Raw genomic sequence first — 14819 nt, 5'->3', positions numbered from 1 at the left:
AAATGTCATACATTGATGTCAGCCTGGACAGCTCAGTGGGTTAGAGCTCTTCTTTGGCAATCCCTCATAGCCAAGTAAGATTGTTTCCCATGTTAATGGAGTGTGCAGAACTGGACAAAATGACAGGAAGGATTCGAAACCTGCGGGACCAGAGATTTACAGAAGATTGGAAGAAGTATATGAATTATTTGAAGAGCAACTGCAATCAACAAATTACACTAGTAGGTCTAAAAGAAGTTTTGTACGGAGAAATATACGAAGTGTTACAAAGTAGAAAAAGATAGAGAAATTGGTTATGAGTTTGAAATGTAAGAGGGAAAATAAGAAATGCATACTAAGTGATTAGACTGGAGAATTTTCAGACAGGACTGATGGAAGTCAAAAAAATTGAATAAGATGTAAAAGTATGTTTAATTATTGTTAAAAATGATATGTTAAAGAACTAATAATATATATATATATATATATATATATATATATATATATATATATATATGCAGGTTTTGGTGTCCTCGGGTGTCTTCCCGTGTAAAAGTTGGGGTGTCTAGGCGACGTTTCGACGAGGTCTCACTCGTCATCTTCAGGCTGGTGCTTTCGGCTTCTTGTTACTGGAACAGAGCAGGATCTCAGTGTTTGAGTTCCTATAAATACTGTTGAGGAGGTGTGGTGTATAGCCTCCAATGTTCTGGGCAGAGAGGAAGTTCCCAGGCTAGTGTGCCTTTTCTTCTTTTGTTCCTTAATTGCTTGAGGGATATCTTGAGTGATTTCTTGAGTGATATCCTGAGTACCACTTAGGTGGGTCATTAGGTGTGGATTAGTTGCTAAAGCCTTTGTGTCTTGACCTCTTGAACTTTGTGAAGAGTTTTTCTGAGAAGATGGCTGTACTGCACTTAGTTGTGCTCTGGCTTGGCTTCGTGTATAGGGGCGAGCTGTGGTTTTGTGGCCTGTGCCAGCCAGATCTGTGTAGGGATTGCAGGGGGGTGCAGCATCCGGAGGTGCCACCATGGTTTGGCTACTGGATGGTGTCTGTAATTTATCTGTGGAGAGGGTCTGGGTTTGGGTCTGGTGTGGTTGATTGGTGATGGCGTTCTGTGTGCCTCTGGATCTGGTGTCAGTTTTTGTGGGGAGGGCTAATTTCCAGATGTCTGGCAAGCGGGATGTGTCGTCACGCTTGTTCATGTTGTGAGGGTGTTTCTCTATCTCGATGGCTTCCATGATTATTCTCTTGTGGTGATGTTCCATGTTAGAGAGCAATTTGGAATCTGCAAAATTAATTTCGTGTCCTGTTTCTTTCATGTGTTGGAAAAGAGAGGAAGTTTTTTCTTCTTTTTTGACGGCATTCTTGTGTTCTGCGATACGTGCATTTATTCGTCTGTTTGTTTGTCCAATGTACGTGGCTGGGCAGACTTTGCAGGGTATTTCATAGACCCCTTGGTTTTCCAACTGGATTTTATCCTTGGGGTTTCTGAGGATATTGGCTATTTTTTGGTTGGCGCAAAAGGCTGTTTTGATATTGTGTTTATGGAGGATTTTGCTAATTTTATCTGTAGTGCCCTTGATATAAGGAAGGAGGGCCATGCCATTGTTTTCTTCTGTGTCTTGGTTTTTGGGGGGTGTTTCTTTTTGGATTAGCTTCGTAACCCTGTTTTGCTGGTATCCATTGGCAATTAACACATTTGAGAGATTCTGTAACTCAGTTGTCAAGTGGTCTTTGTCAGCCAGGCGTTTGGTTCTGGAGATGAGAGTCTTGGCTACGGAGTTTATTTGTGCAGGGTGGTGGTGTGATTGTGCATGTAAGTAGCGGTTGGTGTGTGTTTTTTTCCGGTAGATAGTGTGTCCTAGGGAGCCATCAGGTTTTTTGTAGATTAGGACGTCAAGGAAGGGAAGTTGGTTGTTGGCTTCTATTTCCATAGTGAATTGTATTTTGGGGTGTAGGCTGTTGAGATGTGTGAGGAAGCTGTCCAGTTTTTCCTTCCCGTGTGGCCAAATTACAAAGGTGTCGTCAACATATCTGAGCCAAAGTTTGGGTTTGTGTTCTGACTTGTCTAAAGCATTGGTTTCAAAGTGTTCCATGTACAGGTTTGCGATGACCGGTGAGAGGGGAGATCCCATAGGTGCTCCTTCTATCTGTTTGTATCTTTGTCCATTGTGGATGAAGTACGTGTTGGTTAGGCAGTGGTTGGTCAGGTCCAAGATGTATTCGGGGGGATTGTATTTGTTTTGAATGGCTGTCAAGGCTTCATTAATGGGCACTTGTGTGAAGAGAGATACAACATCGAAGCTCACAAGTAGGTCATTGGGATGTAGGTTTTGCTTCTTTATTGTTTCTATGAACTGGAAGGAGTTTGGAACTGGAAGTGGTACTCAGGATATCACTCAAGAAATCACTCAAGATATCCCTCAAGCAATTAAGGAACAAAAGAAGAAAAGGCACACTAGCCTGGGAACTTCCTCTCTGCCCAGAACATTGGAGGCTATACACCACACCTCCTCAACAGTATTTATAGGAACTCAAACACTGAGATCCTGCTCTGTTCCAGTAACAAGAAGCCGAAAGCACCAGCCTGAAGATGACGAGTGAGACCTCGTCGAAACGTCGCCTAGACACCCCAACTTTTACACGGGAAGACACCCGAGGACACCAAAACCTGCATTCCTGTACCCGTGAAAATCTACGAAAGCAAATATATATATATATATATATATATATATATATATATATATATATATATATGTCTTCCATGAACATGGTTTTAACAGTGAGTCCGTAAGTGACTGTGGAGGCCAATTCTGGATCCACACGTCCTTCCACAGTGGGGACATTGGTTTCTGGGCAGGAGTTAATCACAGTGAGAGTTTGCATAGCATGTCTTCCTCTTAGCACGTTTCTCCCTTTCATCCTGAGTTTGAGCGTCTTCAAAGCCCCATGACACCTTTGGTAAAGGCTGTTCTCCAACTGGAGCGCAGGACAGTGTTTCCCAGTTATCAGTGCCTATACTACATTTTTAAAGATTTGCTTTGAGAGTGTCTTTAAACCTCTTTTGTTGACGACCATTATTTCACTTTCCATTCTTAAATTGTGAATAGAGTAGTTGCTTTGGAAGACGATAATCAGGCATCAGTACAACTTGACCAGTCCAATGAAGTTGAAGCTGAAAAATCATCGCTTCAACACCGGTGATCTTTGCACCGGTGATGTCCTGCTACCATGACGATGGATACCTTGACACATACGGGTCTCTCTTCTTCCCCCTTCCCCCACAGGTTATTGGACAGGGCTCTGTTGCCCAGGTGGTAATAGGAAAGAATAGCTTTGGGGACTTTCTGAGCATCAATCTGGGATTTGGATTCGGTGTCATGTTGGGAATTCACGTAGCTGGTGGAATCTCAGGTGAGTGTGGTAGATAATGTGCCTGGAAGATCTCCCTTTTAATTCCAACTGTGCAGTTTCAATCCGTTTAGATCTGGACATAAATTGCTTTAATCCACCCCTTGCTAGTTTCTAAAAGGTTGATTTCTATATTATCTTAGTGCTTCTCCTTCTTTCCTTTTGCTGTTCCAGAGAGGTTCTGTGTTTCATAACATTTTCTGCCGGGATGCTTTTACTGCAGGCTTCCCCAACCTGGTGCCCTTCAGAGGTTTTAGACTACAAAACCTAGCCCAGGAGAAAGCAGATAGAGAAAAGTTTTTGGGTTTTTTGTTTTTTATTCAAAATTATAACAAGACATATTATCCAAAAACATATTATCCTTGTCCCCCCCCCCCATTTTTCCTCCCTCCCCACTCCCACACAAAACCCACCCATCCCCGCCCCCCGACTTCCCTCAGTTCCAGTTTTTGGTTTCTCTGAGACTGCTGTTTTCTGCATGTTACAAAGTTGTATAGATCCTCAAACTATTTAGATGATTATTATCAATAAAAAGTTTGTGAATGTTTATTCAAAACCTGCCAAGGAGTCCAGTTCGCTTTGTTGCGTCTTCAGATACTTTGTAAAGGGTTCCCATTCATCCTTAAAGTCACAGTTATCCTTGTCCCATAGCTTATATGTCAGTTTTACCAGTTCTGCATAGTCCATCAATTTTTCTTGCCATGATTCTTTAGTTGGGGTTTCTTCAGTCTTCCATCCTTGTGCTACCAGAACTCTCGCGGCTGTTGTAGCATACATGAAGATGTTTTTCAACTTTTTTGGCAGGTCTTTCCCTACAATCCCCAACAAAAATGCCTCGGGTTTTTAAACAAATGTTAAATGGAACATTTTCTTCAATTCGTTGTATATCATTTCCCAATTTTTTTTAATTACCTTACAATCCCACCACATATGATAAAATGTCCCCTCCTTTTCTTTACACTTCTAATATATATTTGAACTAGTTCTGTACATTTTCCCTAACTGCACTGGTGTTGTGTACTATCTGTACATCATCTTCATGTAATTCTCCTTCAATAGGGAACAATCTGTAAATTTTAAGTCAGTTTTCCATAATTTAACCCAATCTTCCATCATAACGTTGTGACCTACATCTTGTGCCCATTTAGTTATAACTGATTTTACCTCTTCGAGAAAAGTTTTTACCCCTCTTTCATGGCACTTGAACTCATGGACATTGAAGGAAGCTTGTTTGGGACAGATAAAGGAAAGTGTGGAACTCTCTCCTGCAGGAGGCAGTGACGGCCACCAACATAGATGGCTCCAAGAGAGCATTAGACAAGTTCATGGAGGACAAGAGGGCAATCGATGGCTATGTTGCAGGAATGTATGTATAGGTTGGGGGGGGGGGTTGCCCCTCCAGCAGATATCATGCACGTGCAGCCCACTACCAAAACCACCACAATCACTTTTGTGACTTTTGTGATTTGTCCCCACAAAACACTTCATCACAGTTTCTTCCCATCTATTCAAAGGGCCTCTGCTGCACTGTACCAAAGGTAAAAAATCCCTGATAAATGTGTCTCTGAACTGGCTCACAGGGAAAACTTCAGAAATTCATATGTGAGCTCAGCTACTCAGCCTGAGTGATAATTCCTGGCCTCCTAATACCTGAGTGCCAGACAGGTAGCCATTCCAGAAATAACAAACCCAGATGAAGACAAAAGGGCGTGATTAACTTGGCTGGGAAACAGGGAAATGTAAATATCTCTTTTGTTACACTTGATGGGTGTTTGGTGGAGGGCAAGGAGAACCATGGGGCAGGGTCCAAGATGCTCAGATTACTGCCACCAGACCTCCCCTTTCATGATGTAACCATGATGTATGAGTGATGTAGTTTGGGGGGGGTGTAACATGGGGATTAGTAGCTAATAAAAGATTGTGGGCTCTTTTGTTTGGGGCTTCCATCTTGTTCCACCTGGTGGCAGGTGGGAGTCCTGTCGCGACAGTCTTCAATAAAGACCAAGCCTACTGGCTGTTGTTTTGCTCTGGTATTCCTGGCTGGTGTCCTTGTTTTTTGTCCAAGGGAGCCCTCAGATTTCTCCGTTAACAGCTACTAGTCATGATGCTTATGTGCTGCCTCTGCAGCTGGAGGAAGCAATGCTTCTGAACTGCAGTTTCTGGAAACCGCAAGGTCACTGTGATTGGTCACTGTGAAAGAGGGTGCTGGACTAGACGGGCAAGTGATCCAGCAGGGTTCTTCTTACCTTCTTAGTCATTTATACAGCTGTAGACCCAAAGCACTGGAGGGCATGAGCACTGGTACAAACTCTAGGGGGCCTTCAGTGTCAGGGCACTCACAGTTTTTGTGTGTGGGTGCTCAGCACCCACACTGTGAGGCTCCGACGCAACCTCAAAGGCCCTATGAAGTCTTGGAAGTGACTTCCAGAAGAAACCGGATGTAGACGATGTCATGATGTCACGTTATGTCGTGGTTGTCATTGGGCACCCATAATCTGGGCACAAGCTTGAGGAAAGCTGTTTTCATCTTTGTGTTACATCCCTGTTTTATACTGATTTCTGTAAAGGATCTGGAGAACTTCCACACACCGGAGATCTAGAAACGTACAGATTCAGCCTTGACGCAACCTTGAGGTTATCTCTACACTCACAGAACCACGGTTCTCAGGATTAAGAAGCAGATCCCAACACCCATTCCATGATGCGTAGAACAACTTCCATCTTCCATAATCTGGGGACCACCTTGCTGAGACTTGCCTCCAGCAGCTGAGGGGGTGGAATAGAAGTGCGGAACTGGCTTGTTTTGCTTTTTTAATTGTTTTATTTTTTATTGAAAATGTTCAGCATACAATACCATAAAAAACAAACTAATCTAAATGAAAAGGGAAACAGCCAAAAAAGAGAAAGTGCTCCTTTGGCTTTCCCATCACTTAGCATTTCCCTATGTTGTGTTTTTAGCAAACGCTCTCAGAATTGGTCTTCGTTGTGGTTTTGTTTTTGCAAAGATAGCCCTTCTAAGAATTGGCAAGGTGGAGGGGTGGCTTGCAAATGCTGTAATTGCTACTATTACTACTACTATTATCATCATTTACTCTCGCATTCCTGCCATTTCTTTTGCCCCTGGAAGGTGCTCACATGAACGCAGCAATTACATTTGCAAACTGTGTCGTGGGGAATCTGCCATGGTACAAGCTTCCGGTGTATGTGATTGGCCAGTTCGTGGGATCCTTCTTGGCTTCTGCTACGACGTTTTCACTGTATTATGGTATGCTACTTCCCTTGACCCCCCCCCAACCCCTCACAAAGCCACTAGAATAGCTGGGGAGAAAGAAGAACTACCTGGTTTTTTGGTTGTTTCAGTGACACACGAACACCCTTCTCTCTCATAAACACACACACACACATTGTGGGTCCGTGCAAGGGCAGAGTGGTTTGATCAAAAAGTCCACTTGTAGCCTCTCCAACTTGTGCTTTTGCTGTTGAACTGTGTAATCTGGTTGCTTCCCTTTCAGAGGCCCTGATGGATTATACCGGGGGGACCCTGAGCGTTGGAGGACCCACTGGCACGGCAAACATCTTTGCCACCTATCCGTCTCCATACATGTCGACTTTGGGCGGATTTATAAATGAGGTTGGTGCACCAGGATTGCCTTTATTTATTTAGTTCATTAAAGTTATATACTTCTTGTTATATACTTAAAAAAACAAAGTGGTTTGCTAAAAGAATTAAACAGTAGGATTAATAGGGAAAGCAGTTAAAACTCATAGGGAGTCATTCTATGGCTTCTAGATAATAGACACGGAGAGCTTTGACCACACTGAAATGCTAAGATAATAATTGTCCTCATATGGGTACATCTGTACCCAATCAGTCTTCAGAATGCAGGGGGTTAAGACAGGGTCGGCCCAGCCAGGAGGTAAGGTGAGGTGACTGCCTCAGGCGGCAGGATCCACTGGGGCAGCGGATCCTGATGTCAATCTTTCTTCCTGCCTTCTTCCTTCACCACTTCTTCCCTGGCAGGGAAGGGGGACGCCATTTTGGTGTCTGCCTCAGGTGGGTTAAGAGTTAAGCAAGCAAGGGAAAGGGATTGTAATGACTGTTCCCCATTGGTCCCCACACCGGACTTTGCGCCACCTTGTTTGGGAGTGGCCTCTTCTGCCTCTGGGCTGCCATCTTTGATTTCATCCTTCCTTCCTTCCTTCCTGGCCTCATCCCCGCAGTTCATCACTACAGCTGTGCTAATGATTGGAATCCTCGCCATCAACGACCTGAAGAATGCGGGTGCTCTTCCAGGCACCCATGCCTTGAGTGTTGGGCTGCTGGTTGCGGTCATCGGCATGTCCTTGGGGATGAACACAGGCTACGCCATCAACCCTTCCAGAGACTTGCCACCAAGGATCTTCACAGCCGTTGCTGGATGGGGGCTGGAGGTCTTCAAGTGAGTTCCTTTTCTCTACCACAGAATCATAGGAGTGGGAAGCGACCCTGCGCGTCATCTAATCCACCCCCCTGCAATGTAGGAATCTCAACTAAAGCATCCAGGACAGGTGGCCAGCCAACCTCTGCTTGAAAACCTCCAAGGAAGGAGAGTTCACCACCTTACGAGGGAGTTTGTTCTACTACTGAACAGCTCTTACTGTCAGAAAGTTCTTCCTAAGTTTTCATTGGAATCTCCTTCCTTGTAACTTAAAGTCACTGGTTCATGTCTTACGCTCCAGAGCAGGAGAAACCAAGATAGGTCCACCTTCCCTGTGACAGCCCTTTAGATATTTGAAGATGGCTATCATATCTCCTCCCGGTCTCCTTTCCCAGGTTAAACGTACCCAGTTCCTTCAACTATTCCTCACCAGGCTTGGTTTCCAGACCCTTGATGATCTTCTGCACACATTCCAGCTTGTCAATATCCACCTTAAATTGTGCTGCCCAGAACTGGACAAAGTACTCCAGGTGTGGTCTGACCAAGGCAGAATAGAGTGGTCCTCTTCCTGTGATCGGGACACTATACTTCTGTTGATACAGCCTAGAATAGCATTAGCCTTCTTTGCTGCTGCATCACCATTGACTCATGTTAAGCTTGTGATCTACTAAGACCCCTAGATCTTGTTCACATGTGCTACTCACAAGGCAGGTGTCTCCTAGGTGAATATTGCAGATCCCCACAGTTTCTGCCCCCCTTATTTGCATGGATTGATTACATTTGATTACTGAACATTTTTTTCTTATTATTCCTGGTTTGCTCTGCCCATCAGGTACAGGGTGGGCAACAACCACTTACAGTGGTACCTCGGGTTAAGTACTTCATTCGTTCCGGAGGTCTGTACTTAACCTGAAACTGATCTTAACCTGAAGACCACTTTAGCTAATGGGGCCGCCTCCTCCTCCCGCCGCGCTGCCGTAGCACAATTTCTGTTCTCATCCTGAAGCAAAGTTCTTAACCTGAAGCACTATTTCTGGGTTAGGGGAGTCTGTAACCTGAAGCGTATGTAACCTGAAGCGTATGTAACCCGAGGTACCACTGTATTTAAATACAGATTAATTGAAACAAATTGGTTGATAGCTCTTGTGGATACGAAGGTAGGTCTGGACCTCCTCGCCCAACGTTAGGTGAAATTTGAGATGTTAGGTCGTGGATTGAGCTATCACATTTGTTAAGGACTGGAGTAAGAGTACAAAAGGTGCTTTTGATGTGCACCCTACCTCCTCTCCAAGGAATTCAAGGTGGTGTACCTAGGATTTCCCCCTTTCAAAAGTACATAATGAGAGTATAAAAGAGCTGTGGGTGGAAGCAGGTCTCCTGAACTTGATGCAATGCTTGGAAGCAGGATGGGCCAATAAACTGAATCTGAATCCTGTTTTGTGTAATTGGGGATGCAGAGTGGGAGGCTGCCAGTTCTGGATGAGGTTGCACTCCCCCCCCCCCCCGAAGGAGCAACATAGGCGTACAACTGGATTCAACACTGTCAGCAGAGGCTCAGGTGGTCTTGATGGCAAGGAGCACTCTCCCGTCCCCCTAGCTCAGCTGGAACCCCTTTGGGACAGCTATGCCTTGGCCATTGCTCTCCATGCTCTGGTAACTTCCAGACTGGATTGCTGCAACGCTTTAGTTGGGGCTGCCCTTGAAGACCGCTCAGCCACGTATGATGGGAGTTGCACTCCAACAACCTCTAGAGGGGCAACCCTTGCGTTAAAGGAAGGCTGATTTGTGATGGACGTGATTGAGGGGCAAGTGATGGTCTAGTTCAAGGATGGGGAAGAAACGGGCAGAAACCATTTTGTGTGGGTCCGATAGATGCATGATTACACACACACACACACACACACACACACACACTGCTCCCGACTTGGAAGAGGCCCCAATATGGGGCAGAACGGGCTTATGAGTGCTCCACTGACACCCATGGGGGTCAGGAAGGGAACCTCTGCTCAAAATGGTTGTCACCTGTAGCCACCATCCAGCAACAAGAGGGACACAGCTTGCCCATCCCTGGACCAGATTCTTTTGAATACTGCCACCAGGTCTACAAAGAACGACGTGGGCCCCGGTGGTGCTGTCAAAGAAGCAGCTGAGCTCTATTTCTGCTCTTGGCTTCTCTTAAGGTAAAGGTGAAGGTACCCCTGCCCGTACGGGCCAGTCTTGCCAAACTCTAGGGTTGTGCGCTCATCTCACTATAAAGGCCGGGAGCCAGCGCTGTCCGGAGACACTTCCGGGTCACGTGGCCAGCGTGACATCGCTGCTCTGGCGAGTCAGAGCCGCACACGGAAACGCCGTTTACCTTCCCACCAGTAAGCGGTCCCTATTTATCTACTTGCACCTGGGGGTGCTTTCGAACGGCTAGGTTGGCAGGCGCTGGGACCGAACGACGGGAGCGCACTCCGCCGCGGGGATTCGAACCGCTGACCATGCGATCGGCAAGTCCTAGGCGCTGAGGTTTTACCCACAGCGCCACCCGCGTCCCTTTGGCTTCTCTTAGAACCGAATGAAACCAGCTTTTCTCTCTTCCCCACCCCCCAGCGCATCAAATAATTGGTGGTGGGTCCCAGTGGTCGCACCAATGTTGGGAAGCCTCCTTGGAATTTTCATCTACAACATCTTCATTGACTTTCACAATCGCCCTCGGCTGGATGGGTGCAGGAAGCCAGACTGCGAGGGCGACGAGAGCGTCGAGCAGCGACTGTGAAATCTGGACTCCCGTCAACCGGAAGCTGAATTTGGGACTTGGGACAGATCCATAGCAGAAAGCTGTCTGCTGTGGCCACAGTGCCCAAGAGTGTGCAAGCAGATATCAATGTTCTTAGCTAATAAACAGAGGACACTTTTTTAGGGGATAAATAAGGGAAGGCTGGAAGGTGTATGTTCCTGCCCGCCCTGTGCTCTTCTCACTCAGCTGCTGCCAGTGAGCTCATGTAAGAGCCTTGCAAAAATCCCTTTAGGCAGGGATGCTCAAGGGGTGTGCTGTGAGACGCTGCCCTTGAAAAATACACCATCATTTCAGTACTTTCAGTTGTTATAGACTGGTTGACCCAGTTTTTTCCTTGTAGACAGAAGTAGCCCCAACCACCCTCCGCCGGTGCACTCAATTAGACAGGTGCAATTTGTGAGCTATGTGCAACAATTGTGGAAAGATGCAGGAGAATTTCTAGGCTTGGCTATGACGTACAATCAGGTGTAAGACTCCTGGCTGCATCTGCCTGCTCTCCGCCTTAAGGAGAAGCACTGCTGTAAGACACAGAAACACCCTCTTCCTGTCACTACCATTTAACTCTTCAAGCAAATTCAAATTCTTCAAAACCCAGGAGGTTACAAGCTGTCCTTCCTTAGAGGTTGGATGCTTTAGTTGAGATTCCTGCATTGTAGGGGGTTGGACTAGATGACCTGTGGCTCCCTTCCAACTCTACAATTCTGATTGTACGAAAACCTCACCCCAAGGCAGTTTGGGATGGTGTTCTGGATGCCGCCTGCATGGCCAAAGGTCAGGGGATGACGGGAGCTGTAGCCCACAATCCTGACTGGTGCCACTGCCACTAGATCCCCAGCAGAGATCCTTCCCAGACCCTTTCCCCTTTAACTAGAGATGTTCGCAAACGAACCAGGGCCACCTGCATACAATGGCTGCCCCCTTCCCTTGACGGTTCCAGCGGCAAACATCAAACCGCCAAACTCTCTTTCCGCAATTGCTCAAACTGCAGATTGCGTTTCTTTCATCTGACGCCATGTCAAGGACGATTGGGACACAATTCACGTGTGATTTGGTTTAAGACTTGGAAAGTGATTGGCTCTCAGTCTGGTGCACTTCTAGCTGTTTTGGACTACAACTCCCATCAGTGCCATAGAAAGGTTGCTCAAAGGATGCTTCCCAGGGGAGGGGTGCTTCCTCCCACCCTTTGTGCACTTTAGCTCCTCAGTCTAGACAGGAAAGGGGATTCCCAGGAGGAATCCCCCTTAGCCAGCCGTTGCATTACGATCCCTAGACAGGCTTAGTATACCTGAAGGAGCGTCTCCACCCCCATCACTCAGCCCGGACACTGGGGTCCTCCTCTTGAAGGTCTCTGGTGGTTCCCTCACTGCAAGAAGTGAGGCTACAGGGAAGCAGGCAGAGGGCCTTCTCGGTGGTGGGGCCAACCCTGTGGAACACCCTCCCAGCAGATGTCAAGGAGATAAAGAACTACACAACTTTTAGAAGACATGTGAAGGCAGCCCTGTATCAGGAAGCTTTAATGTTTGATGTTTCATTATATTTTTATATGTGCTGTAAGCCTTCCAGAGTGGCTGGGAAAACCCAGCTGGACGGGCAGGGTATAAATAATAATTATTATTAGCAATATTATTAGCAACGTTCACTCCAAGGAAGGACTATGTCGAACCTGAGCCCACTGGTCGCGTTTGGCACAAAGGAAATTCAGCCAGAGCCTAAAGCCTTTTAAATAAATACTTTAAGATAAATACATCTTGGTCCCATTCGATGCTCCACCAGCCACAAACTAGGAGGCCTTTTCTCGGGGGAAGGGCAGTGGACCGAAGCCACGGTGGGGCGGTGCAGGGTCAAAGGACAAAGGTCAGTCAGGGCTGGGGTTCCCGTCTCCTTGAGGAGCTTCCGGCCTGCTGTGGATTCTTGGGGGCTGTCCCCGCCTGGCCCTTCTGGGAGGAGGGCGTCTGGGACGGCAGCTTCTTCTTCAACACCGGAGTTTTGCTTTTGCTGCGGAAGACCTTGTTTGGGTCCAGCTTGTTCACGAAGGAATCGGCCTCCTCAGAGAGCTGCTCCGTGTTGACGGTGATGGGCTTGTACATGTTGAACCATTGCTGGAAGAGGAGAAGGGAAAGTGAGGAGCAGCAAACAGCAATCACTGCAGGGCAGGCGTGTGGTTCTGGTTGCCTCGTCTCGAGAAGGATGCTGGAAAAAGTTAAAGGGCAACCAAGAGAGAGCCAGTGTGGTGTAGTGGTTAAGAGCGGTAGACTCGTAATCTGGTGAACCGGGTTCGCTTCCCCGCTCCTCCACATGCAGCTGCTGGGTGACCCTGGGCTGGTCACACTTCTCTGAAGTCTCTCAGCCCCACCCACCTCACAGAGTGTTTGTTGTGGGGGAGGAAGGGAAAGGAGAATGTTAGCCGCTTTGAGACTCCTTCGGGTAGTGATAAAGCGGGATATCAAATCCAAACTCCAAAATTATCAAGGGGGTGGAGCGAATCCCCTATGCAGGAAGGTGGCCAAGGCTAGGACTTTTTGGTCAGGAGAAAAGGCAAGTAAGAGGCAGCACGATAGAAGTTTACGAAGTTTGGCATGGCACAGAGGAAGTGAAGGGAGTCTCTCGTTGGGAAATGCAGGACAGGTAAAAGAGAGGTAAACCAAAGAACTCAGGATCCCAAAGAGGCGTGGCTCTTGGGTTCAAGGGCCATCCTGACGCAGAGGAAGACTCTAACCTCTGAGCCCTGCCTGTCAAGGCAAATTGCCCATCTGATAACGCTGCTATCAAAATTGGCAATAAAAATAATGCTGCACACAGCAGAGAAGGATATATTGAGAGAAATATTGAACTGTGACCTTAGGAGTAAAAACTTTGTTTTGAGAATGCCTGAAAAAGCTAAGCAACCTGGGTGGTGGGTGGGAAGCAGATAGAAGAGGCTCAAGAGACCTCTGGAAAAAACAGACCCTAAACCAGATTTGGCAGACTTTGTAATGGAGCAATTTGCTCAACAGAGGAAGGATTTTGGATTACAGATGCAGGAGCTATTTCAGAAAATGAGTACTAAGATAGAGGATAGCACAGCTCAGCTGTCACAGCAGATAGAAAGAATGGGTGTAAAGGTTAAAGAACTTGAGGAGAAATCGGCTGAATTTAAGAAAACCTCTGAACAAATAGAGCAAGTGAAACAATAAGAAGTGTCTAAAGAAGCTGTGGGTGGGCTTGTGGGTAGACTGGATCTATTAGAAGATGCGGTTCCTATGACACAAATGAGACAAAATGAGAATATGGTGAGAATATGCAATTTACCAGAGCAAGAGGAAAACCAGAGACTAGAGAAATATTTAGCAAAAATCTTAGCCAAATGGTTAGGAGAAAGAGAGGAGTGGGTGGAGGAGGCTATACAGACCTGTTACCGGGTCAGAAATAGAAGAAAAAGAGGAACACAGCAGCCTGGAGACTGACTGGTTACTTTCATAACTAGAAGAATAAAGGAAACAGTTCTCCAGAAGGGATTTGAAACCGGTCTAAGGGTTGGTGATAATAGGGTTGAGATATTTAAAGAAATTCCTTTTAAATTGAGAATCGGAAGACAGAAATATAAGTTCCTGACAACCGCCCTAAAAAAAGCAGACGTACAATACAAATGGGAGTTTCCAGAGGGACTCTCATTCATATACAAAGGCAAAAGGTAGAGACTTACAACAGAAATGCAGGCACACAATTTTTTTGAAAAACAAGGCAGGGACTTAGAAAGACAAGAAACAGATAGGTATGGGAAGACCCCTCTGCAAAAGCAAAGGCAGGCAATGGAACGGCTTGCACAAGAAGCAGAAAAAGGTGCGGCAGGAGGTAGACCTATCTTGAGAGAAGTTGATATTGGCAAACCTTAAAATACTGAATAGGAATGTGAATGGATTGAACAATAAAACAAAGAGAAACAGGGAGGAACATATAATCTCAAACAAAATCTAGATATAATTTGCCTGCAAGAGACACATAAAGCAAAAAAAGAAAGGTAAACCAGGTAAAAGAAAGGTAGTCCAGGGAACTCAGGATCCCAAAGAGGTGTGGCTCTTTGGTCCAAAGGCCATACTGACGCGGAGGACTCTAGCCTCTGAGCCCTGCCTGTCAAGGCAAATTGCCCATCTGATAACTATCAAAATTGGCTATAAAAATAATGCTGCACATGGCAGAGAAGGAAGGTGAGCGATGGAAGGGTGGGGGTGTCTCCAGGCCTGTCTCCTGGCTT

At 46.2% G+C, this 14819-nt stretch overlaps 2 protein-coding genes across 7 annotated transcripts in view; one reads left to right on the top strand and one right to left on the bottom strand.

Annotated features, from left to right (window-relative positions):
* The first annotated feature begins 119 nt into the window (after positions 1–119).
* Positions 120–12332, top strand: LOC114606718 (aquaporin-7-like). Of its 2 annotated transcripts, XM_077936537.1 has the most exons (6): positions 120–221; positions 3265–3391; positions 6516–6653; positions 6901–7019; positions 7610–7827; positions 10402–12332. In XM_077936537.1, exons 1-6 carry the CDS (start codon positions 120–122, stop codon positions 10565–10567), a joined length of 870 nt encoding a protein of 289 aa, XP_077792663.1. In that variant the 3' UTR covers positions 10568–12332. The 2 variants fall into 2 exon arrangements, with proteins under 2 accessions (XP_077792663.1, XP_077792664.1); XM_077936538.1 differs by lacking the exon at positions 10402–12332 and having other exon boundaries at positions 7610–7831.
* Positions 12076–14819, bottom strand: part of LOC114606569 (tubulin polyglutamylase complex subunit 2-like) — an 11739-nt gene continuing 8995 nt past the window's right edge. For 4 of the 5 annotated variants that reach the window (XM_077936535.1, XM_077936531.1, XM_077936532.1 and 1 more), the window contains one exon: positions 12303–12687. In XM_077936535.1, the coding sequence (XP_077792661.1) occupies positions 12448–12687 (240 nt within the window). In that variant the 3' untranslated portion in view covers positions 12303–12447. Of the gene's footprint in view, positions 12688–14819 lie in introns of all 5 variants that reach the window. The other variant, XM_077936533.1, reaches the window with a different exon arrangement.

The sequence above is a fragment of the Podarcis muralis genome, chromosome 11 (assembly GCF_964188315.1).
Source record: "Podarcis muralis chromosome 11, rPodMur119.hap1.1, whole genome shotgun sequence".
NCBI classification, from domain to species: Eukaryota; Metazoa; Chordata; class Lepidosauria; order Squamata; family Lacertidae; genus Podarcis; species Podarcis muralis.
The sequence above is the reverse complement of the archived record's forward strand: the minus strand, read 5'-3'. Positions and strand labels throughout refer to the sequence as shown.

Excerpts from the sequence above, each read along its gene's own strand:
- LOC114606718 (XM_077936537.1), top strand. The coding sequence starts at position 120 with ATGACAGGAAGGATTCGAAACCTGCGGGACCAGAGATTTACAGAAGAT. Across the intron at positions 222-3,264 it reads GCAATCAACAAATTACACTA|GTTATTGGACAGGGCTCTGT; the intron begins GTAGGTCTAAAA and ends CTTCCCCCACAG. Across the intron at positions 6,654-6,900 it reads GACGTTTTCACTGTATTATG|AGGCCCTGATGGATTATACC; the intron begins GTATGCTACTTC and ends CTTCCCTTTCAG.